Genomic DNA, 24,248 nt, shown 5'->3' on the forward strand with positions numbered 1-24,248 from the left:
CCTGAAGAGTGAGGCATTTGGATAGGCCAGGATTTTTGGGGAGTTTAGGGAGTTGTGTGTGCACTGTAAATAATGGACTTTGTAAATAAACGTGTTGTGGGTGAACCTACAATGTCCGTCTGTCTGTGGCCAGGACATACTCCACACAGTGTTTCCCCAACTGCGGGTCCACAACACATTTTTGCTGGCCCATGAAAACCGGCTGATGCCTATTCTGCTTGCAATTTCCCAGTAAAGGTCAGTGAAGAAATTTTCAAATTAAAACTAGGCCACTTGTCCAAATGCTTGAAAATTACTACTTTATACCAGCAGCTATGTTCATTAATTAAAAAAAAATCTTTATCCCCAACTCAGTAGAAACAAACTGCAGAAAGGATATGAAGCATTGGCCGGAGACGGTAGTCCGGAACAAACACAAGATTGATAAAGGCAGAGTTGACCAACTTTTCAGCAAGGCTGGGAATATTGTAGAAATCCTGTTCCAAAGAAGGGCCTGCATTACCTAAAATGTGATAACTGAGAATGAAAAAAAAAAAAAAAAAAAACTTCATTAAATTCTGCACTTTTTCAACATAAATTCACAATTCTCCTGAACAATAACTTCAGCTGAAAATATGTAAATATGAGCAGAGGTGTCAAGAACAAATAAGTAATTATTTTTACTCAGCTACCTTTTGCACTACTTAATAATGACTACAATCATTTTAAAAACAATTTACCAAATTGAAAATAAACCCTGCACATCTGAATGTATTCCTGAAAAGTGCAATTTATTATCTTGTGCAATATGTGGTAAACAATCCAAGTGAAATGTTAAAAAGAAAATATATATTTACAAATTTTAAAGTTAATAGAACTAATAAAATCAGTAATCATGTACAATAGTTTCAGTCCATCTAAACATTAAAAATTATTACTGCAAATTTTATTAAACTGCTTAGATAAACAGCTTTAAGCTTTTTAAACAGTGCAGCATTTGCAAATAGATTTACTGTTAATTATGAAAGCCCAGTTATTGATAATATTTGTAACTATATATTATTAAAATAAACCTACCGAAATCTCCTTGATGAACTAAGAGTTAAATAAAAAATATTGTTTACAGGGATTACAATTACAAGTTCATAGGGAACACACTTTAAGTGGGATTTAATTCTGTCCATAGTATTTTCTATTATTAAAACAGTTTTATGGCTACTGGGAAGGACTAAAAAATAAAAAGAGTTCATGTCATTCTGACCATTCACCTTTTGTGCTGCTTTACATTTGAAACATTTACTTAGAAGAGAAAATATTTTGTATATATGGCATTGTTACAATAAGGAAATAACAATACTGATTAAACAAATTTTATAACCTTACCAGTTGTCATACAATGTACAGAAGAATCCCTGCATTCGTTCCAGTACTGTTTTATATACAGGAGAATCATATAGGTCTAACAGAGGCTGAGGCAGGCCTACACAATAAAAAGTATGTCAACATTTGTATTGTAAAACATACTATAAAATACACCAAAATATTAGATGATGTGGTGACTGCCGTTAATGTTAAATATTAACAAACACACCTAATGCACGGCCTACAGTAGACCACTTTGGTCTTCAAGAAGAGCAAATATTAAAAGTATTATAAAATGCCATACCAATTTGCATAAACCATTTTAACAGTTCCAATCATAGAATTGTCATGTACAAAATGAACTAATCTTTATAAAGTGTGAGTCATGGCTAACTTGTTGTAGGACAACTAACTTAACCAGTAAAAGGTGTCATTTTGCTTGATTTCTCAATGTAAGTAAATAAGTAAAATAGCAGTCAGTTTAATTCTTGAACAAGCATTTTTAATGTAGAGAGACAAGAAGCTGTGCTTGAAGCACAAGTATATTACAGGGTGTGCTTTCAATCACTTGACTTCCTTTTTAAAGACTCTGACCCCTCAACAGCTTTTTCCTTAATTAGCAGTCAAAAAATAAAGAGATGTAAAATTAAGCCAAGCTAACCTAATCCCATTTGCACATTTGTGTCCAAATTCCTCCTGTTAACAAATAAAGTGTTATATTGAAACAGAAGTTTTATAGATATCAAAATTATTTTGTGGGGGCTCTCTAATTCTTATAATAATAATTTCTCTTTGCAGCACTCTAAACAAGGAAGAACTCAACCAATCATCATTGAATAAATGATAAATCAAGCATCAAATAATAAATTTTTATATTGAAATACATATGTAGTTTGTATTATGAAACAGACTTACAGCACTGTTTGAAGAAACACAATGATTTACATGCATCTTTATTGCTGGCATTGAAAGACTGTTATTGTGTTACCTTGAATTCTGTTCTTGCTTGCTTTGTAAAGTACTTTTTTAATAGCAGGCTCTATATAAGGTGCTATTTAAAGACTTAGTATGACTGAAGCCTGACATAAAGCCAATTTGACATTTTAACAAGATTTAATTGCATTAATTTACTTAGTGTTTACATATATAAAATAAAATAAATACAAAAACATTTTGTCTCAAAATATTTGAAATAAGTGAATATATGCCCTGCAATGGACTGGCAATCCATGCAGTACTGTTGCACTTGATGCTGTTGTTATGGCTACTGGTTAACTGTGATTCTCAATTCAGAATAACAGTTTTCAATGAATGGATGAAAAGACATAGACTGTCTTTATTAGAACACTGAGAGACACTGATGACCTTGTGGCAAAAATGTGTGATATACACTTGTCATATAAAAAAAAAAATATACAAATACATTTTTTTTTAAAAAAAACTTTTACTCCTCTCTGTTTTTGCCACTACATTGCCTACCTACTTGTTGCCTAGTGTCAATGGCATTTTAATGAATTCCACATATAACTTGTGTTTGCACAGCTTGACTGTTTTGGATTATTAAATTACTTTTGGTTACTTACCCAGTACAGCATTTTTCTCTACCTCCATCATGTCAAAGGCTTTAGAGAAAGTTTCACTAAGCCTAGCAGAATTTTCAGGTGAGAACAGGTTGTTGTGAGTTCTGAAACAAAAATTCAGCTTTTATAGCATTTAATAAATATCGAACAGCTTTATGTCAATGGAAACATTTCACAACATGTATTCTTGAACATTTTGATTTTATTAATGTGTTCCTCATGACATTTTTAACATAATCAACAGTTCCTAAAAGGGATGAAGGACTGACAACAAGCTACTTTCTGTGGACTTTATAACATATTTGGAAAGCAACATTAAATCTAGATCCTCTCAGGCTGTTTATTTATTTTGCCGGTCAGATTGTTATTTTAAAACACCAACTATTTGCAAAGACAAACACAAACCAGTAATAATCATTATCCCATTATATGCTTATTTCTCATGGAAGTTTTTTGTTCACTCTGAAAGCTAATAAATTTTACATTCATCTGTACCAGAGAAGCAAGCCATGTAACAGAGATCTTTTTGCAGTGTATTTTCTCACATTGCACAGAAGTAAATGCACACATTGCTTAAAATTTCATTAGAAAAAATATTTAGGCCCAAAAAACATCTTTGTCTTGAAAAAGACTTTCAAAAACGGTTTCCTTCTGATACTAAATATTTGGAGGAAATTTCCAAATAAGCATTCCATTAAAGTATGACAATAAAGATAAACGAAAACTAAATAATCTTAATTAATTAATTCTTATTAAAATGCATTCCTAAAAAAGTGCCTTTAAAACAGAATTACCAACATGTAGCTGTAAGAAACATTATCCTATCTCTATAAACAGAAAATATTATTCATTGCCTTAACTGCTTTGTGGGAAAATGGTGGGAGCATCATGTTATGCAGGTGCTTTGCTGCAGAAGGGACTGGTGCACTTCACAAAACAGACAGAATCATGACAATCACCCCAGGCATACTTCTAAAGTTGTGGCAAAATTGTTTAAGGACAACAATGTCAACGTATTGGAGTGGCCATCACAAAAGCCCTGACCTCAGTCCGATTGAAAATTTGCAGACAGAACTGAAAAAGCATGTGCAAGCAAGGAAGTCTATGAAAATGTCCCAGTTACACCAGTTCTATCTGAAAGAATGGGCCAAAATTCCAGTAACTTATTCATGTGGAAGCATGTGGAAAGAGAGCCAAAATGTTTTGCTCAAGTTAAACAATTTAATGGCAATGCTACCAAATATTACCAAAGTGTATGTAAACTAGTGACCCACTGGAACTGTGATAAAAATCAATACAATATTAAATAATCTGTCTGTGAACAACGTAGATACCTTAAACAGTAGGACAAATTTATAGTATGCAAGTATAAAATCTGGGTTATAAAGTGATTTTTAAAAGAATTCACCCTAACAGTATGTAAACTTCTGACTTCACCTGTACCTATCTTTTAAAAAGTCAGACAGTAAGAAAACATGGCACACAGCTAAACAATTATACAAGACAATGTTCAAAAGCTTCAAAAAACTCCCTCAACCAAAAATGCACTTTTTTTAGAGAAATGAATTAAGACAGCTTTGGAATTTTGTTCTTAGTTTGTCAACATTAGAATGTGCCTCTAGCTTTTTTACCATTATAAAATTTAGAATCCTCCTTTTCAAGTTTGATGCACCACTCACCAACATTGAAGACTATAAGATTTCACACGCACACGCAAGATGTAGCCACCTTACCAATAAAATTTGCAGTGTAGCATACATTTCAAGAGGACCAAACAAACAAGACATTCACAATCATAAGCATTCAATAAAATGTACTTGAACAGAAATTATTAAAATGCACAACAGAAATTCTTGATACAATTATTTTAATGAAGGTTCCACTATAGGAACAGTGGCACAAATGCCTTGAGTAATAAATTTAGAGAAAAAACTTTTCTGCTGAAAATAGTTGTGGTTGTAATAAGTGTAAATATTTAAGATGGAATTACATAAAGCTATCACCTGTTACAGGGTGTCCAATAACCTTACTACTCTACTTCCTCGACTACCAGTCAAATCTCAAATAAAAGTACTTTCCTACAATTACTTTTAAGTTTTTTGCACCAAACTGAATTAAAAGCCAAAAATTGTATGGTATACTTCAAGCAGCTTTATCTATTAAACATATAAAAACCCAATGAGGATTATTTTATTTTGTTTTCATAAGCACAGCTATCATTTTTGTACAGTAAGCCATACGCTAAACTTATAACTATTTCTACCTAGATCCGTAGATTCTGACAGCCAAAGCAGGACTGTTTCAAAGTGTATTCTGACTAAAAAATGATTGATTAGAGTAGGTCCCAGATATTATTAATTTTCTGTATTGTCGGAGAATATGGAATTTTAATTTCAAGTACAGTCTTGAAATGCATCAATATGAAAATTCTTTGCTGACACAAAATTTCAGAAAACACTGGGCTAAATACCACATTTTTTTCCCCTTTAAATTTTTGCCCAGTTGTTTAAAAGGTTATGTAAGGTATTAAACTAAATTATAAAAACTGGAAGTTGATGAAAAACACTTTTTTATTGAATATCAATCTTTTCTAAAAGGAATATAAGAAAACCTAAAAATAGCTAATTGAATAAATAAATACAACAGAAAACAACTGTCTGAAGAGTTAGCTTGTCTTAGCCATTGTTTGGCTGGCAAGTCATATTTATCCACATTGGTTATTAAGGTCAACTTGTTTAAATAGCATTGCCTTGCACCAAGTTCAGTTTGTTCCTTTTCCATTCCTTTGTCTATTAGCTTTTGTTTTTTAAAAAGCATAGCAGATTCTTGCATTATTGATCCTTATGGCAAACAAACCAGTACAATCCTGTAAAGATGGCATCCATGTCCAAAATACAATGCATTGTGACATCACTAATTGTAAGAGAAAAGGAGGTGCTGCTTGAAGCTGTCATCCATAACTAGCACAGAAGAGCAATGGAAACACGCTCACATTTACTGCATTCATAATCTTTTTCTTCGAAAGACTAAACTAAACATTTTGATAGAGAAATGTATAATTATTTTTCATTAGTGAATCTTCCAGAAAATCTTTGGATAATTGTCTTAAAAAGAAACATATCTTCATATGGTTTAGTCTGTATATTCTTCTCACCATTATAAACATTTGGAGGTGTAGGAATATTTTGCTGTAGGAATGTAGTTAAAAAATAAATAAATAAAAAATAAAAAAAGCTAGCAAATAAAACATACGATAAGACTGATTAATCTTTCAAAATTAAAAATTGACATATTATGAAAATAAAACAGGAATAGTAAAATTATCTGGGTATATCTACATGTACAGCACTAACTCCCACTGAAACCATAACAGGAGGAAATTCTACTTTGGATTGAAAGTCCCCAGCACGTGCTCCCACTACTTAAAATGGAAATACGTGACCTAGGAAACTTAAAGTGAAAATCATTAAGGATAAGCCTTAAAATCATTTTATTGTTCAGTACTACTGCCCACTTACAAAAGTAGAAAATAGTACTGCATTGTGCACTCAGCCCGTTCTCCCACTGTTTCAAAATGGAAGACTGCGTTCTGAGAACACTTAAAAGACACTGTAAAGCGCTATAGTACTCACGTCCAACTCGACCCACCTTATGAGAGCGAGCAAGTTGTCGAGAAGTTTTCCAACCTGCTCGCTGCAGGGGTTGCGGAAGATCGGATTGCCGTTGGGGGCGTACCCGACCACAAATCCTCCAGCTTTGGCTTCTTCCAGTTCACGAGGCCACCGGGCCCGTTTCACTACGCCCAGAATCGTGTACACACAAAAGCTTATCTACAGCAGAAGGGGAAATAGAGTAGAACTGAACTTTTACTGTTTATTACTTCTAAATCAACAAGATATGGTGATCTAGGTAGATAGGGGTAAAAGGAGAATGCAAAAGAAAGTAAAGTTTCACCCTACAAATTCTGAAAGTAAATTGATTTAACCATCAACATTAGCAAAATCCTCAATAATTAATCATTGTTGATTATTGGGTCCACTATATTCTTTCTGACATGGGGTAAAACAAGGAAAGTTTAATACATTCTATGTTCCTGACATTTTACAAAGTTATGATGATACATACAAACTATAATACAATTCGACATTCTGCACAGCACACCATCCACAGCCCAGTATTTTGAAACTGTGTTGGACAGCCAGGGCCCTTGCCCAGCCAGGATGCCTCGACAGTGGGAGGACCGGTGGAGAGCGCTTATTCAGGGCATAACCTCCCCTGGAGCACTATGTGGCAGCCCCCCTGGGTTGCAGCGGCACCACAGACACTCAAAGGGCTCCATGGGCATTGGAGTTTGGCACAGCCCTGTTGGGTTCTGTGTGTGCCGCCAGGGGGTGCTGCTGGAACTGTTGAGACGTTTGGTGCAGCACTTCCGCCACACCCGGAAGTGCTGCCAGAAGATGATTACCGGACACCTGGACCACTTCCAGCCACCACTACTCCAACAGCCAGAGTCGGGAGGAGGTGGGCAAAGCTCGCTGGAGGAGGAGTGGAGGCAAAGAGAGAGTGAAGAGAAGAGAAAGGAAAGTGCTGGGTACTGTGTGTTGGTGCTTTGGAACTGTGCTGTACAGGTGGGAGATGGGGAAGCATTTTGCCCGAGGGTAAAGCGTGTGTTTTTAACTTGTGTCCTGCATTTGTCTGTGTCTGGTTTGGGCAACATAGTCTGTAAACACAAAACAGCACAGACAATCAAGGGAACATAGTCTAAAAACAATTGTTTAAATTAACCCATGGTTAAACATATTTCACAGCCCAGGCACATATTGGGCTATTCACTAACTAAAACATTTAGTTATTCAAAAACTACACAATTTAAAATAGATCAACTGATGAAATATGTAACATGTTTTAAAACAAAATATAAAAAATAACTGACTTACCCTTGATCTGTTGATTCCGCACGGATCATCTGTGATAGGATCAGTTATTGTCTGGTCAGCACCAACAAAGGAGACAAACATTCCAGGATCCGAAAGCACTCTGGCTCAAATAAAAGATTACCATATGTGTTCTAGTTTCAAATTATTTAAAAATAAAACTGACAGAATTTTTCAGTAGCTAGACAAACAATTTAAGTAATGTAAAAACTAATATATAATGAAATATTTATAGATTAAGCATACATTCTGCAAACACAACAAATGAAGCATAAACAATAAAAACTACACACCTCACTTGCAAGATGTGATTTAGCCCCTGTCCAAACTACTACATTTTCATTTAATACGAATACATTTATGGCCCCTGAAAATGAAGACTTTTAAAAACTGTCTTCAGAGCCAGAAACATTCATAAACACAGCATCAACATTGTGGTGTGAACTTGCTTTACTGCATTGTGCTTTCGTGGCTCTTTGTCCTGTAATATCAAACAACTTCATTAAGTGTCTTATTAATTTTATTGCAGAATGCGCTCCTCAGTATTGAAAAGATTAAGTTTAAGCAATAAATGTTGATTTGAGCCTGTCTACCAAGTTATTTAATTGTACAGTCTGATTTTCATGGGGCTCTGAATTTTTCACTACAACGGTAACACCACAAACCGTCAAACTATAGTAAACAGTAAGTAAGTTGGCTTTTACTCATAGGTCCAGCATTTAAACTTCTTCAAACCCCAATTTAGATGTTGCATTGCTTACCTGTATGCATCTAAAGCAAGCACTATGGAAAGTGACTCTTCCAATGCCTGCTATGTTGAAACTAGTGAATGAGACATTGTAATGAGCAGAATCCAATTAGGGAAGGGCCACGAAACAACTACAAACCAATCAGAGTATGATTAAAGTGTCGCATTCGGAAAATTAAGTTTTTGCTCATTAACCCCACAACACTGATGCTATGTTTACGAAAGTATCAGACTCTGGACAGGGTTTTTAAAAGCCTTTGTTTTTAGGGTTCAAAAATGTTGGGGTAGTGCGGACAAAAGATGAAACCACAGACAAATGTATGTGTTTTTAAATAAAAATGCAGTAGTATGAACAGGGTCCTAATTATGGTGTACTACTGAAAGATGCACACTTGTTAGCTGTTTTTTCTTTTTTATATACTTGCTTTCCAATAACATGCATACGCCTTGCTAATATTAAACTACCAGAAAATAAAAAACTGACATATACATCTGTTGCAAAATGTGAAAAATCAATCTATTACAAAAGCTAGTGAGTCAATCAATGCATATCTAAGAAAAATATCTGGAAAGATCAATGTCAGTTATTTACAATTTACTTAGCTCTCTCTGCCTTTCTCCTTCTCTACTCCCAAAAACTATACTTTCCAGTATCTTAATTCAACAGAGATGTGAAACTGAAAGTAAGTGAAAAATCATAATCATTCTATATTAGATTTTATCTTACTTTGTAATCCGAGGCCTATTTATAATGCTATTTAATGCATCAAATGGTCCAGAAAATAATGTGCATTATGATTCCACTGTGTTATTTCTCAAATCACTCTAACCAACAATAATAACTATTCACATTTGGTTAAGATCAATATTTTAATTTTTAGAACATACTGTGTCATTTCACCAGACAGCCATCGTGTGGAGACAGCTCCCATTAGTTCCTCTAAGAATATCTTCTGCTTCTCATAACACTTGAACTGATTACTGACAAGGACAAGTGCCTCCATTAATGCACACTTCTCCATCTGTGTCAGGAGCATTTCATTTGAAAACAGTTGCTTCACATGGTTATAAAGCATATCAAAACAGGGCTAGAAAAGGATAAAGAAAAGGACACAAATGTCATTTCCAAATCTACTGCAATGACAAAAAGGGAAAGAAAATAGTGAAATGTGCTTGAAGCCATATATTCAAAATATATCATTGTACAACTATGGGTTTTATCAATATGTGTAAGTGTACTACAATCCTAACACATTTGGATCACAAATCTGATGTGAATCATTTACCACAATATACTTAGTTGTCAAATAAGGGCTAACTTCTAATCAAACCTCAAGGCTCCAAAACACAGGACTCACATCAGAGTCCATGCCGTCTAAATGACTAGAAAATCATATTTTTTTATACTACAGCTGTGGCATGAATTAAACCCAATTAATAAAACAATTCCTTTCTATAAAATAAACATGTGTTTATGCATTATATTTTTGTTAGTTTTGCCTTACGACTTAGTGTTCCAAATTCTCAAAAGGTGCTAGGTTTCGATCTAGACCAGCTAAGTGATACAGTACATTAAAGCAAAAAAAAGTTACTAACTCTGCTCTTTTATCAATGATGCAGAGTCTTGCAAAGCCTTTTCTAAAGAGGTTTACATGATTTTGTGATTTACATTATGTTGTGTGGAGAGACAGCACAAATTACACAATGTGTAAGACCTCTGCTGGCAGCAAATGTACTAGAAAAGAAGTGCTTCATATTTTCCTTGTATCTCTTCAGGGCACAAAGGGTAGAGCAGTACTGTGTATGCATTTAGATCAGAGTAACCACTCTGGAATTTGTCTTGAAAGGTCATTACACAGGATTCACTAGATTGCAATTAGATCAACATTCATATGCTGAGATAAAACATACTACAACACTATAATGCACTGAGCAGAATACACCATTGAGAAATTTTCTTTCAAGAACATTTTCAAGAAGATTAATGACATATCTCAAAAGGCTTAGATTTTAAAAATCAAAATATGTAGAAAAATTGGAGTACCTACACACACAATGCATAGGCACTAGAAAGACTAAACTCCTTTACAACACATAACCAGGGCATCATAAAGCAAAGACACATTCTAAGTTGCGTGCAACAATCTAGAAAACTGTAACAATGCAGTTCCAAGAATATTACTGTTAAACTATGATAATCATAGGACAAAAACATCACCTGAGCTATAATAATGTATTATGAATCATAACATGAATAAAAGAAATACAAAAAATCAAGATATGGCAGAAAATAAATATTTAAAGCCAAGCAAAAATAAAATTCAGAAAATTAGAAGAGAGTCAAACAAACATTTAGGAGCAAAGTCAAATAAACAGAATGCCTATTCATAAAAATGACATACGTGTATTAGCTGTGGATAATCTCTGCACATCTTTATAATGGAGGAACATGCATGCCTTCGCACATTTTTCACAGCTCGAGTTCTGGGAGCCTATAATGAAAAATAATGTATATATATTATTTTTTAGCAAAGCAATGCAAACCAACAATATATATGATTTCCCTGTGCATACAGATCTAATCAAAAACATAATTTAAAAAATTGTGGCAAACAGAACAACTTTAGTTACGACAACCAATTGCTCTACATCCCGATTTATTATTCTTTAACTAGTTAAAAACATGGACCTATAGTCCTAAAAAAAACACACAAGTTAAAGTTAAGGAGCTGTTGATACTTCTTATGTTTTCTAAAAGAAGTTAGAATCAATTTTGATACTTCTGATGGCTCAACCAGAGTAAGCTGAATTTTTCTATTTTGGCAATACATTCTTTTGTTTTCAATATTACAAATACAGATTGACATTGATCACAACACTGACCTTGGTAAGTAGTGGTCTTCAAAGAAACACTAATGTATGGATGTAAAAGCAATGCTTTCTTATGGTCAGAAATTTCACCCATTTCACACCACGAATTTCTCTCTCTGGGACATTCTTACATTCTGTATCCTGGACTTTGTCTTGCATGCATTTGCACTATCGTGTTTGTCTACAACTCAGTTTCTCTACATTCAGAATTCATTCTTGCTTGTCTATGTATTTTAGCATTTGGCTTCAACAAGGCATTTTCGCCCAAATAACTGCTATTCACTGAATATTTTCTTTTTTTCGGATTATTCTCTGTAAACCCTAGAGTTTGTTGTGTGTAAAAATCCCAGTAGATAGGCAGTTTCTGAAATACTCAGACCAGCCCATTTGACACCAACAGCCATGCCACGTTTCAAAGTCACTTAAATCACCTTTCTTCCCCAATATCATGCTCAGTTTGAACTTCAGCAGGTCAATCTTGATAATGTCTTCATGCCTAAATGCACCGAGTTGTTGCAATATGATTAGCTGATTAGATATTTGCGTTAACACACAGTTGAACAGGTGTACCTAATAAAGTGGCTGGTGAGTGCAGATAGAGAGATAGATAATGGACTCAATTAAAGGTTTAATTTTGTGTTTTGTTTTGTTGTGATTGTGCACTGTTGTTGAACATCTCCTGAGTTTTAAGCAAGTTAATTCTGAAATTGGATAGTTTGCCAGCATTATTTATTTCAGTCATCATCAGCTGTTAGGCTTAAGAGGCCAATGAGCATATTTACTTTTTGACTGTTATTACATAATACTTTTTTTAAATCTGCTAAATTAATGTTTCCTAATGGTATACGGTATTATAAACTGTGTTCTGGAATTTTTTTTAATGTAAGCAAGACAAAACCCTCATGGTAAGGATGTTACTCACTAATAATGGACAAGAGTTATGTTGCATTTTGATTACCACCCGCAAGTAACAGAGAATTTCAATATACTCTATAAAAGTGACAATAATAAAGCCTATAAACCTATACTTCTAAAATAAAAAGGTACAGTTTTAGTTTTTGAAGTACACAAAGCCTTGATAGTACTACACCTGGACAGCATATACATAAATTTAACTGTGCGTGCTACTTAGAAATAAATTTTAAAGAGTCTTCAATTATTTGCATATAAAAAAAAAACTAAATTTACTCTGACTCTATGACTCTATGACTCTAATCAAACATTCCTAAATCTAGCTGCAGCAAATACTCATACTAATCACTTTCACATGACTTCCTAGTTTAACGGTTACAAGTGCTAAGTCCATCACTTGTACATATACTCAGTATAGCTAACTAGAATCCTGTTAAACAAAACCTTTATTCCTAGATATTCCAGTAAAATAACATTACTAAAATATGGTATTTGCACATTCCCAAAATAAGCACTACATTTTACTGTAAACATGTATGTGTAGTATGAAAAAAATTATGTTGTTAGCTAAATAAAATTCAAAATAATTAGTAAGAAAACCATACAGATCTTCTCTAAATACAATAAATTCCTTTACACTAGCAAGCAGACAAGATACCTATACATGTTATAAATAGGTCCTTCCCTAGAAGCTTTTAAGGTAAGGATATACAGTAGTTTGAAACTACAATTACACTTTAAATAAACCAAATATATTACCTAAATGGCAGAAATACTGATATTCAACATTGCATTATATAAATTTGTATGCCACAGTTCATTGTTAAACTACTTAGCTGAATCTTTATGAATTTACTCAAGTATAATGAAAAACGTTGCATTTCATACTTCTATATGCATTTGCTATTTTTATTTAATGATCTTAAAAAACAAAAATCAAAACAGTTTAGATATCAATTACACATCAGTAAAACAAACAGCGTATTTATTAAACAAATAAAAGCACTATATTCCTTTGTGAATAATAATGCCTACCTTGCTTTCTTCAATCACCTCAAATGTTACTGATGCAAATAGCTATAAGGTAAATAAAAGGTATTTTTTAGTTAACACACATGATTTAGTGAAAATTCTGTATTAAAAATTATTTGTACCCTTACTTTATTCAACAAAAACATTTTGCATAAAATTAAATGGGATATAAATGAAGAAAAAAAAGTTTAAAAAACTGAAGACTAATTCAAATATTGTTTTGTGTTGACACATACCATGAAATATTCAGAAAGGACCTTAAATGTTTACTTGAATCAATTCACATTAGTTATGTGAAATAACATTGGGTTTTCAATGCCCAGGCAGACAATACACTATTTGAAAAACACACTTTAAATACCAATGAATTAAATAATGAAAAAAAAAAAATCTATTTTATTTTTTTTTTTTTTGTCAGAACACACTGAAATCTTATCTGTAAATGACAAAATACCATCACAATTTCAGCTGTGTAAACTACAGTTTTCTTAAAGGAATACTTCACCAAAAACAATATTTTGTTAGACATTACTCCCCCCACTGTGCTTTGTAGTGAAGGCCGTGAAACATTTTAAATTTTTACATTTTTAATGCTTATGACATAACAGAACTATAATTTTGACAAGTTCTGAGCAACTAAAGATTTGATTCTTCACCAATGAATGAGGGGGTAAAGCGGATCATAAGTTCAAATGTACAGTATTGTGGGAAACACATCTTTCCTGTTGAGGTGAGTTTTCAGGAAGTAACTGTTAATATTTTAGCAAAAAAATGTACATATTTTGCACATTTAAATTATATGAACCGATAATGGACTTGTGGTTTATACAATATGAGTGACATAAAACATTCAAAAAAAATTTCAGGGATGTTTTCACATTGTTCGTCAATGGACAGGACTTGCCACTACTGTTGTTCCATTATGTCATAAACATTTTTCGCACATTCTGCAAGAAAACAAGCAAATCAATTTTTTTCTCATCCGTCACTACAAAGCACATAGGGTTATATTTAAACAAAAAATTTTTGAGTGGAGTATTTCTTTAAATTCTCAACTGATAAAGCTGAATATGAAAATCATATCGCCTCTGTAGCTGTTTCACCCCCAAATACAAATATAATGACATGCATCTTATTTAGTAATGGTTTCATTTAAAGAATTCCAACATTTAAAGTTAACTGAAGCTTTTCTATAATAATTAAAATTCTATACTGTAAATAACAGTACCATCATCTAAAGAATAAATTTGAAATATAAAATTTTTGGGGGGGATTTTTGTTTTGTTTTCAGTTCCTAGAAGCAAAGAAAATTCAATATGCAGTTACATTTAACATTACCAGAAAGACTTACCTTAGACAAAACCTGAGGAAGAAATTCTGTGCGGTATTTAACAAATGGGAAAAATGTGGATACATTTGTCAAAACACAAGAAAGTATCAGTGGATCTCTTGTTTCATAATTCAGAACTTCCTGCAGCAGTTTTACTCCATCATCTAATGGAAGTGCCTTTGAAGAAAACATAGGATAGGTACACTTTTTATTTTCCTGATCATTATTGTGTATTTGTGTAGCATAAGCAAACATTAATGCGAATCAAACTCAAAATTTTACAACTACAGCTACATTTACTAGAAACAATTTGCAGTACACTATAATGATTTTTTGGTCTCCTACTTAAAGACATTAAGATTATGTATTAAGGCATTAAGACATTTGCTGAACAAAATTCTAAAGCAATTCTATCAGTACAATTGTATTTCACTGATGTGCTAAATAATTTGAAGTTATGGATATCTATTACCCAAACATCCATTTTCAAGACAACATAACCCAACTGAGGTTTGAAGGAGACCAATGGAATATCCCAGTAACATTGGGCACAAGACAGGAACAAGTTTTAAACAAGACATCAGTCTACAGTTTGACATATTCATACTTGCAACATAAAAAGTAAGCAATTCCAAGTAAACATCTTTAAAATTACATTTCCAATCTAAAAATTAAAAACTACAGCTACCTACCTCTTTGTCCACAACCCTGAATAACTGACAGACCACACTCTCTGTGAAAAATGTCATGGCATCCCATTGAACATATGATGGAGAAAATATTGAGCACAACCATTCTGCAGTTTTAGCTGTGGGGGAATGCAAACAGTTAATTGTATTTCCCTCTATCATCACCTATTCAATAACTCACACAAAAATAAACAAGCCTTTAATTAATATTAATCTGATTATAATAAACACAGCATGAAAACAGAAAAAAATACAATTTTCAGTTTATTTTTTATAAATACCATCAAATTGAGTTAACTCTACAGCTGCTCGTGCTAAAAGCTTAAGCTTTTAAAAATCTATACTGGTTACACGTGAACATGAAGCTTACACATATGTCATATTCATGTGTTGTCTGTACAGATGCTTAAAAATAATAATTACTTATTTTGTTATAAAGATAAACTAACTGCATTTAACATTTTATTCAAAAAGACAGTGTAAATGACATTCAATAAAGGTTAAGAAGATATCAGGGCACCACAATTATGAATATTTGTCCAACATCTTTATTTTAAAAAACTGGATACCATTCTGCACATCAAAGTTATAACAGTTACAGATTGCTTAATTCACAAAAATGCCATTTCAAAAACCAAAAAATCAAAATTAAACACATTCTCAAAGTAAAATTCAGCTCTAAGTACTGATTTTAAATACTGGGTTATTGCTTGAAACAATATATCTTTCCAATTCAGTTAATACTAATAGAAGATTTCTTAACAAAAAATAAGGTTTATAAAAAGGTATATAACTGGGAGAACTAAACCAAATACAATTTTTAAATCCAAGTAGAGTATAGAGCAACTATACACTACTTTGTCTGGTATAGTGACAGCCATTCCAACAAATTAAAGATGCTAAAAATAATTGGTAGTATGGGCCAATTGGAAAATAAACATGTTATTTTGTACATCTTTCTCAAGAAAACCATTGGAGTATCATTTTTGGTCTAACCTGGTGTTTAAAACAGTGTTTCGCAAAGTTGGGTTTATACTTGGCAAAGGAGTCCTCAAAATAACTAGCAAAATTTGGTAATTCCTAAATATCACATACACTTAGTGTGCTATCCGTCTAGTTAGTCTCTTCTCTTTTATTCTCCATTTCACTTATTTTAAATAATCACAATATTGCATCTGATGAAAATGCAAAAAAAATGTTCTTCATTAAACAAACCAAAGAAGCATTAAACAATGTACAAACTTTCTGGATAGCAAAACTGTGTGAGCATGGAGCGGCATTAACATATGCCACAAACACTATTTTCTAAGAGCCAATCAAAACCCAACTAGCTGTCAACTTGCACAACTTTGTCCTGCATATCAGCTTTTAAAAGGGAATATAGTTATATGAAAGACTGACCTTTTTAACATATGCTGAGACCCCCTTGCATTAAGCATGAGCATAAGCACACAAATGTACATTTGTGCCAGTCACTCCCATAATGTTCTGAGCCAATAAAAATGAATGAAGCCTTGCATTACTCATTCTGTCTATACTGTCAATCACTAATAATTCTGCTTTGCTCAGTCACACTAAGGCTAGTTGGCTAGATTTTAAAGGAAAAAAAAATCTTCTACAGATAGATTCTATGGTCAATTGTCTACATTGTCAAGTGAAAATAACCCATCACCTTCTAAAAAAGGAAAATAAGACAATAATTATATACAGTTTGGTTTTTGTAGTCCTCATTCTCAGCACTGACTGCTATCAAGAGAAAATACAGGACACATTTGCATGTGGAGGATGATTCAAGTCTACCTATCACTCCCAGAATTGAGAAACTATGCAGTTAAGAGACAAGCACGCATTATCCCACTAATTTACCAGGTACATGATCATTGAAAATACTGAATATAGAAAATGTGGTGTAGCGCAGTTCTAAATCTAAACAATTTAAAAATGTGTTTTATTTTCAAGAGTCCAATGTATTGTATTATAATAAAGCATTTGTTTGGCATTTCCATTTAGAGGGGGTCTGTACATTTTTTTTTATCCCTTCTAAGTAGTTCTTGGACTGAAAAAGTTTGAGAACCCCTGGTTTAGAACACTGGCTGTTAACGATGCTGAATATAGTATATGCAGACTGAAAGGTAACAAGTAAACTTTCAAAACTCACAAGTAGTTGGGCCAACATCAATGGATGTATTCAACTGATAATGCAACCACTCTCCTGCCATGTGGAAAGCCTCCATAGGAACCAGCTTGCATGAACTGCGAATCACTTCACCTTGTTGAGCACGGAACGCTGATCACAAAAAGAGATGGCAAAAAAATTAATTCATCCATAAACCATCCATTTTTACTGTTATGGTCAGTTCATGAAAATATAGGGTGGTCCAGATCTAATTATGCAATTTTCATAACTCACATATTTGTATATTAATGGAGAGCACATTGTAGTTAATAAAACATTCAGAAGATTAAAAAACAAAGAATATTTTAACTAGGCAAAGAAAAGAAGTTACATTTTTATTATAGTTCCTATCCAAAGCACCATCTACATCAATTCCTCAGCATAGAAAAGCATCACTGGTGCCCCTTTCCTTAAATACAATCCCTTTCAAGCATATGACTATGAATACAGTGACTCTGCTATAGCAATCAGCTCAGAAATTCAAACACATCTTGTTAATGGGTGACAATATTTGCCTGCTCCAGGCATCAAATTCAAAATTTGTCCAGACAGACAAGATGGCCCACATCAACTGGTCTCTCTCCCATTCTGTTTGCATTTAGACACATGCCAAAGTCAGACATAGGGCTTAATTTCTTTTTTAAACAGGACTCGGCTCGGGGCATTCTTGACCTAATCAGGTAAGAATGGGAGGCTTAGAACAAAAACCAGACTAACAACTTGAAATATGTCACGCAATTACGCAAACAATTTGAAAAGATGAACCCGCCTCTGCCAGAGTACAAGGAAAACTCTCAGCAGACAACAGGCTCAACTTTACAACCTAAATATAATTTTGTACAAGATCCAGTTAATGGATCAAGTCAAGATGCTAATTCCTACTCTCACCCTAACTTCCTTACCCACTGTCAGGGATCATTTGAGGTAAGGAGAGGGAACGAGGATGGTGGATTGATAAAACAGAACAAGTGAAAGTCCTTGGAACAGACCTATCATGTTTATCTGCTTAAACCACAAAGAACAGGGTCCCAGCCCTGTCTTTATTCTCTGACTCAGTAAAATTACATTTTAGAGACTGTTTCCTACAGAAAGACTCTAATCAGAAGAGGTCTTGGAAAAGGTTTCAGATATTGTGAATTTTACACTGGGCTTGAAGCACATGGCCTTACACAATACCCACACTAGCCTCATAATTGTAGTTCAGGAACAACCTTATGTTCTCCTGAATGTAAAATATACAGAGGTTGAATTAGAAGAAAAGAGGTTGTTCAACCCAGTAATTATCAAAGAAAGCACAAGTCCATGGTCCAATTACAACAGAGTGAAAGTCAATAAGATCACACATTTTTCCCCACCCTGATATTTCTTCAAATAACAACTATGATTCATGACCACAGTTTCATGCTGTACATATTCATGAGTTGCAGCATCATTTATATTAATGAAAAGGGGTTCCTAATTGTACGTACTGCATGTAGGTGTCCTTATATTTTAGTGAGCACAAATTGTTCATTTTTGGTGTTCTTACAAAATGTGATTAGATTTATCAATCCTTGGCCGTTGTCATAGTATGATGCACACAGGAACATTGTATGGGCTTAGCAAAAAATAACCAATATCAAAACATTAAAAATACTTACAGTTAAAAAATGCATTAAAATCTTCATCACCATCAAAGTCCATACGTGAATATTCACAGCTTGGGCTATCATATTTTGAAGGAAAGCCAACCTGAAAACAGAGAAGAAATCATCACATGAAAATCAAAACATGGGAATAAGTCAAATATTAACACTGTTATCCAAGCCCATTAAACAAAGCATTTATTTACTTCTCAAAACTATCATAATTCATTCAGGATCACCAGATCAAAAACCCATTCCAAAAACATTAGTTGCAAGGCAAGAACCAAACTTGGAGAGATCCCCACATTCACACAGAATACACTCATTTAAATCCAAATAGCCTTATTTGCACACCCTAAGGACACACCCACAGTGAAGACATGCAAATTCAGTACAGACACCACAAAATAATACTAACTACACTAACAGAATTATGAAAATGAGTTCATCAATAAATATTTTTCACTGCTCACATAATAAACATTTTATTTTTTTTTTACCTTAACAAGATTAGTCATAGTGGCCCTCAAATACTTCAAAGTTGTCTGGATGGTAAGAGGATTTTTTGAAAGAGCATCATGTCTAAATAAAGAGCCCCAACAGACTTGTGTAGAGGACCTTAAAAACTGAATAGGAAAATTATGAACAAGACTAAATAAATTAAAGAAATAAATAAATAAGCTAACAAGATAAACTTTCAAATTCTTAGAAAAACAGACATAATTACGTATTCTCAAAACCATGACATTTACCATTATACTGTATATTGCACATACCTACTTTGCTTGGCATAATTTTTACAACAAAAATGTTAAGTTCTGAAGTGTTTAAATAAGTCAGATTGACCATAAACACTATAATGAAGTGTTACTGACTGAAAAAAACAAAAAAGAGTAACTTCAGGGTAAGCACGATGGCTATGGGTGTGGGTATGAGATCTGTCCTATGCATTTTTTTAACAAAACCATGATAAACAGTACTTTAATTATGCACTGTGGCTGTATACAATGCAAATAATTAAATTCTCTTGAGACTGTGATGGCCTGTATGTGGTTCAGTGCAACTTTACAGTTTAAGAACATATAAGAAAATTCTAGGGTTCACAGGTGCTGTTAAAAAGGAAAAGTATCCAGCTATCATCTAAAATTAACCTGGGAAAAAATGACTAGTGAATTGTAGACCTTTTTTATTTGTGTTACACTGGAGAGAATGGAGAGTAGCCGACTCTGTTAACACCAAGGAACATTATTTTAAACTCAAATCACAAGACAGTAAAAACAGCCTAAGGATAGATAACATCACAATAGTTGTGTGACATCATTTAGAAAAGCCCTAGTCAGCATTTAATTCTATGTCAGATGCCAGGAACCAACCATTGCACAGTCAATAAAATAAGATCTTGCAGTTATGGCTGTAAATAGTGTGCCAGTGACGTAAGGTAAAGTTATGAGTGTTTCTATTCTAATTAAAATATATAATGCTATGGTATTACATGTGTTTATGCATCTTATTGTGGTTTGTGTTGTTCTTGAGTGATTATGCATCTTATTTTTTATTTTTATTATTGTGTTCTATTCCACGTCCTTCATGGGTGAAGCCCTCAAGAGGCTGAACCATCCTGACATCACCACTCCTGGGCACTCCCTGTGGCTATATAAGTGAGTTGAGAAGGCCTAGGGAGTGGAAGCCATTTATTGTTTATTGGAATTTTGTATGTATCACTTTTGTTATTTGGATTTGACATTTTTAATTACTTTCTTGCCTTGTCAATCAATTATAACTTATTTTCTTACTTGCTTTGATAACTTAATTTAATACCTGGGCTGGGATATGAAAATATGACTTGGAAGCTTTGCAAATAAAATACATTTGGACACAACCAACTAAAGTTTACCAAGGACAGTTATTTTTTTAAGTAATAAATGCAAATAAAATACATTTGGACACAACCAACTACAGTTTACCAAGGACAGTTTTTTTTAAGTAATAAAAACATTCTGTACAATGTCAAGAAATTGCACGTGTGCATAATGAACTAATGTTTGACTACAAACTGCAACGGGTATGGAGTTAGATTATTAGGAAATTCGATACACTCTCCTGCGGTGTTTTTCTATACAGCAGATACAGAAGGCGCTGATCTACATGGCTCTGATAATTATCATATTAACTGTTTTCAGGGACTACAGCCTAGCTCAACAACACTGGGTGAAAGGCAGGATGGGATAGTTGACCACTACAAGACTAGGGCTGGGTGAGAGCACTGATGTCCTGATTCGATTCAATTTCCGATTTACACTGTTCCAATTCAATATCTATTTATCTTGACTGAATTATCACAAAAAAATAATTTAACAGCTTAAAGGCATTATTAACAGTTAAAAACATATTTTTCTATTCATAAAGCACTTTACCTGACTTGGATGAGTAGTAAATGCAAGGAATGCTTCCAAATATTTGCCATAGTTGTTGGGGATTTCAATATCAACATCAGAACCCTGAGCAGCAAAGGTAAAGGTTTTAGTGCTCTTTTATGCCACCTTTATTTGCAGTAAAAGAATGACTAGGTATAGCTTAGAAAAAAAACTTACATACTAAATATAGCATACATAAAACACAATAACATTTCCAAGAAAAAAATAGTTGTGCATTAAGAGAAAGCAACACAAATGCATTTGGGAGACCAGATGTAATATTTTAATGAAATATTTCCTCAACTATCTAGAATTGTCTGGGTTGCTTTATAAAAATGTAACTTTGTCTTAAAAAGTTTAAAGTTAACAAAGAAAACTTCACTGTAGTTTTCTTTGCAAAAATAAGTTAATTACCAGAAGCGCACCCAACTGATTCCCCAAGGCACACATGACCTGGCACAGTCTTTTCAAGAATATATACTTTCTTTCAGTAAGTCCTGCTCCATGTGCTGACCTGCAAAAGAGTAGTATTGTATTTATGAGAATTTGCATTAAGGTTAATCTTTTTTCCAGAACAATTTGTGTAGCTAGATGGTAGAAAAAAAAAAAGCATTTCCTCGCACTAAATGTTAGGACACTAATAACCTCAACTAAAATTATCAATCATATTAAATATTAATTACTTTCAATGTAGGTTTGTGCACTAAAACAACAATTTTAAATGTGATAAAAGTAAAAAAAAAATCTAATTCATTAGTGAACAACAAATTAACAAGAAAGGACAACTTACTGTAGATGGAATTTAGTAGCTGTGTGTTTGTAATGATGACTCTCTAAGCAGTTCATCGGGCATAAATAAATGACTTTATTTAATATACCTCGTAGGTGTGTATATACTGCTCATATATAAAAATGTTTGTGACAGGATCAAAACTTAGCTTTCCAGCAGAGTTACATGATTTTGACAATTTTCCCAGTGATTTCTATGTATATCAGGATAACTGTGGGCAAGGAAACTCTGAAATAACTACTCAATCTGAATTAAACTTATCAGAATTATTAGCATTGTTAAATGTTTGAAGCCTGTTAATTTAGATTCTACAGTAAAATCATTTCAGTATTTTATGTTCTACTGAGATGACTTTGTGTTTATCGTTTAAATTCTTGCACCAGAAGCAGTACAAGTGAGAGATGAGAATATACATTTTTTCAACAAGATAGGATTTCTTTACTTTGATCTATTTAATAATATCTTCCAATATTTGATACAAGCAAAATTTCAGCTATTTTGCACAAACGCAACAGGACTATCTTCATGATGCAAGTAAAAAGTCAACTGTCATTTTCAGATTCCCCCTGCTGGACTACTGAACAAATTATAGAGAGCTTATATTGCAAACAATCTTTTTGAATATTACATTAAAGAGAAGGTGAAATGACCATTGGTTTTCAGGACTCAATTGGATTCATGATCAAAGTAGATTCACTACAAATTACAAAACTGAGCTGTTTAATTATCACTTACACAGTCAAATAATATGAATAAAAACCTAGATCTAAATAAACTAAAATATTTCAAATAAAGATATGTCTGATACTTACTATTTATGAATACAGACTACATTCAGAATTCCAGAACAAAATTAGAAACTAAACACAATATAAAGGCCAATATTTAAGATAAAGAAAATATTCCAAAGATGGAAAAACTCACTGGGCAGCAGAAAAGATGTAGTACATTGCCACATCACCAAACAAAACCATCAGAGGTTTTCGATCTTCTAGTTTTCCCTGTTAAAAATTATTGTATTAACTGTAAAACTTAATATGGCACAAAATGAATATCTATTCATATGGAATGAAAAATGCAAGTAAATACCTTTCAGACTGAAGTAATTTAATAATACATTGAGGTGTTTCCACTACATATTTCAGGAATATGCAGCTGCTAGAATCTTAACTAGGAAAAGAAAATCTGAGCACATCTCTCCAGTTTTGATGTCACTACATTGGTTACCTGTGTCATTTAGAACTGACTTTAAAATCCTGCTTATAGCCTACTAAGCCTTAAATAATCTCGCTCCATCTTATAGTTCGGAATGTCTGACACTTTACACTGCAAATTGTAACCTTAGATCTTCAAATGAGTGTCTGCTTAGAATGCCAAGAGCAAAACTTAAAAGAAGTGGTGAGGCGACTTTCTGCTGTTTTGCACCTAAAATCTGGAATAGCCGGCCAATAGGAATTCACCAGGCTAATACAGTGGAGCACTTTAAAAAACTGCTGAAAACACATTACTTTAACATGGCTTTCTCATAGCTTCATCTTAGTTTAATCCTGATGAATTGTCATTATTATTCAGGTTATTCATATTCAAAATCTGTACTAACCCCTACTTTCTCTTCTGTTCTTTTTCCGGCTTTCTGGGGTGGCGACCTGCGCCACCACCACCTGATCAAAGCACCGTGATGTCCCCACATTGATGGATTAAAGGCCAGAAGTCCACCTGACCATCATCAAGTTCTTCCATGAGAACCCTGAATACCATGAAGACTGATTGAGGTCATTTATGTTAGGTAGAATGCCTACAGGGGGC

The 24,248-nt window shown here is 33.3% G+C and overlaps 1 protein-coding gene across 3 annotated transcripts in view; it reads right to left on the bottom strand.

Moving 5' to 3' along the window:
* Positions 1 to 24,248, bottom strand: part of LOC120516375 (exportin-5) — a 53,479-nt gene that overhangs the window by 14,860 nt on the left and 14,371 nt on the right. For all 3 annotated transcript variants that reach the window (XR_005630835.1, XM_039737999.1, XM_039738000.1), the window contains exons 8-23: positions 23,367 to 23,443; positions 22,067 to 22,166; positions 21,653 to 21,736; positions 19,739 to 19,864; positions 19,254 to 19,344; positions 17,596 to 17,724; positions 15,441 to 15,556; positions 14,770 to 14,925; positions 13,422 to 13,463; positions 11,006 to 11,095; positions 9,492 to 9,691; positions 7,859 to 7,958; positions 6,570 to 6,751; positions 2,925 to 3,025; positions 1,363 to 1,459; positions 380 to 516 (exon numbers count right to left, since the gene is read on the bottom strand). Coding sequence is in view for 2 of the 3 variants with exons in the window: in XM_039737999.1 (XP_039593933.1) it covers positions 380 to 516; positions 1,363 to 1,459; positions 2,925 to 3,025; positions 6,570 to 6,751; positions 7,859 to 7,958; positions 9,492 to 9,691; positions 11,006 to 11,095; positions 13,422 to 13,463; positions 14,770 to 14,925; positions 15,441 to 15,556; positions 17,596 to 17,724; positions 19,254 to 19,344; positions 19,739 to 19,864; positions 21,653 to 21,736; positions 22,067 to 22,166; positions 23,367 to 23,443 (1,828 nt within the window). In the remaining variant the exon portion in view is untranslated. The remainder of the gene's footprint in view (positions 1 to 379; positions 517 to 1,362; positions 1,460 to 2,924; positions 3,026 to 6,569; positions 6,752 to 7,858; positions 7,959 to 9,491; positions 9,692 to 11,005; positions 11,096 to 13,421; positions 13,464 to 14,769; positions 14,926 to 15,440; positions 15,557 to 17,595; positions 17,725 to 19,253; positions 19,345 to 19,738; positions 19,865 to 21,652; positions 21,737 to 22,066; positions 22,167 to 23,366; positions 23,444 to 24,248) is intronic.

This window comes from Polypterus senegalus, chromosome 16 (assembly GCF_016835505.1).
Source record: "Polypterus senegalus isolate Bchr_013 chromosome 16, ASM1683550v1, whole genome shotgun sequence".
Lineage (NCBI taxonomy): Eukaryota > Metazoa > Chordata > Cladistia > Polypteriformes > Polypteridae > Polypterus > Polypterus senegalus.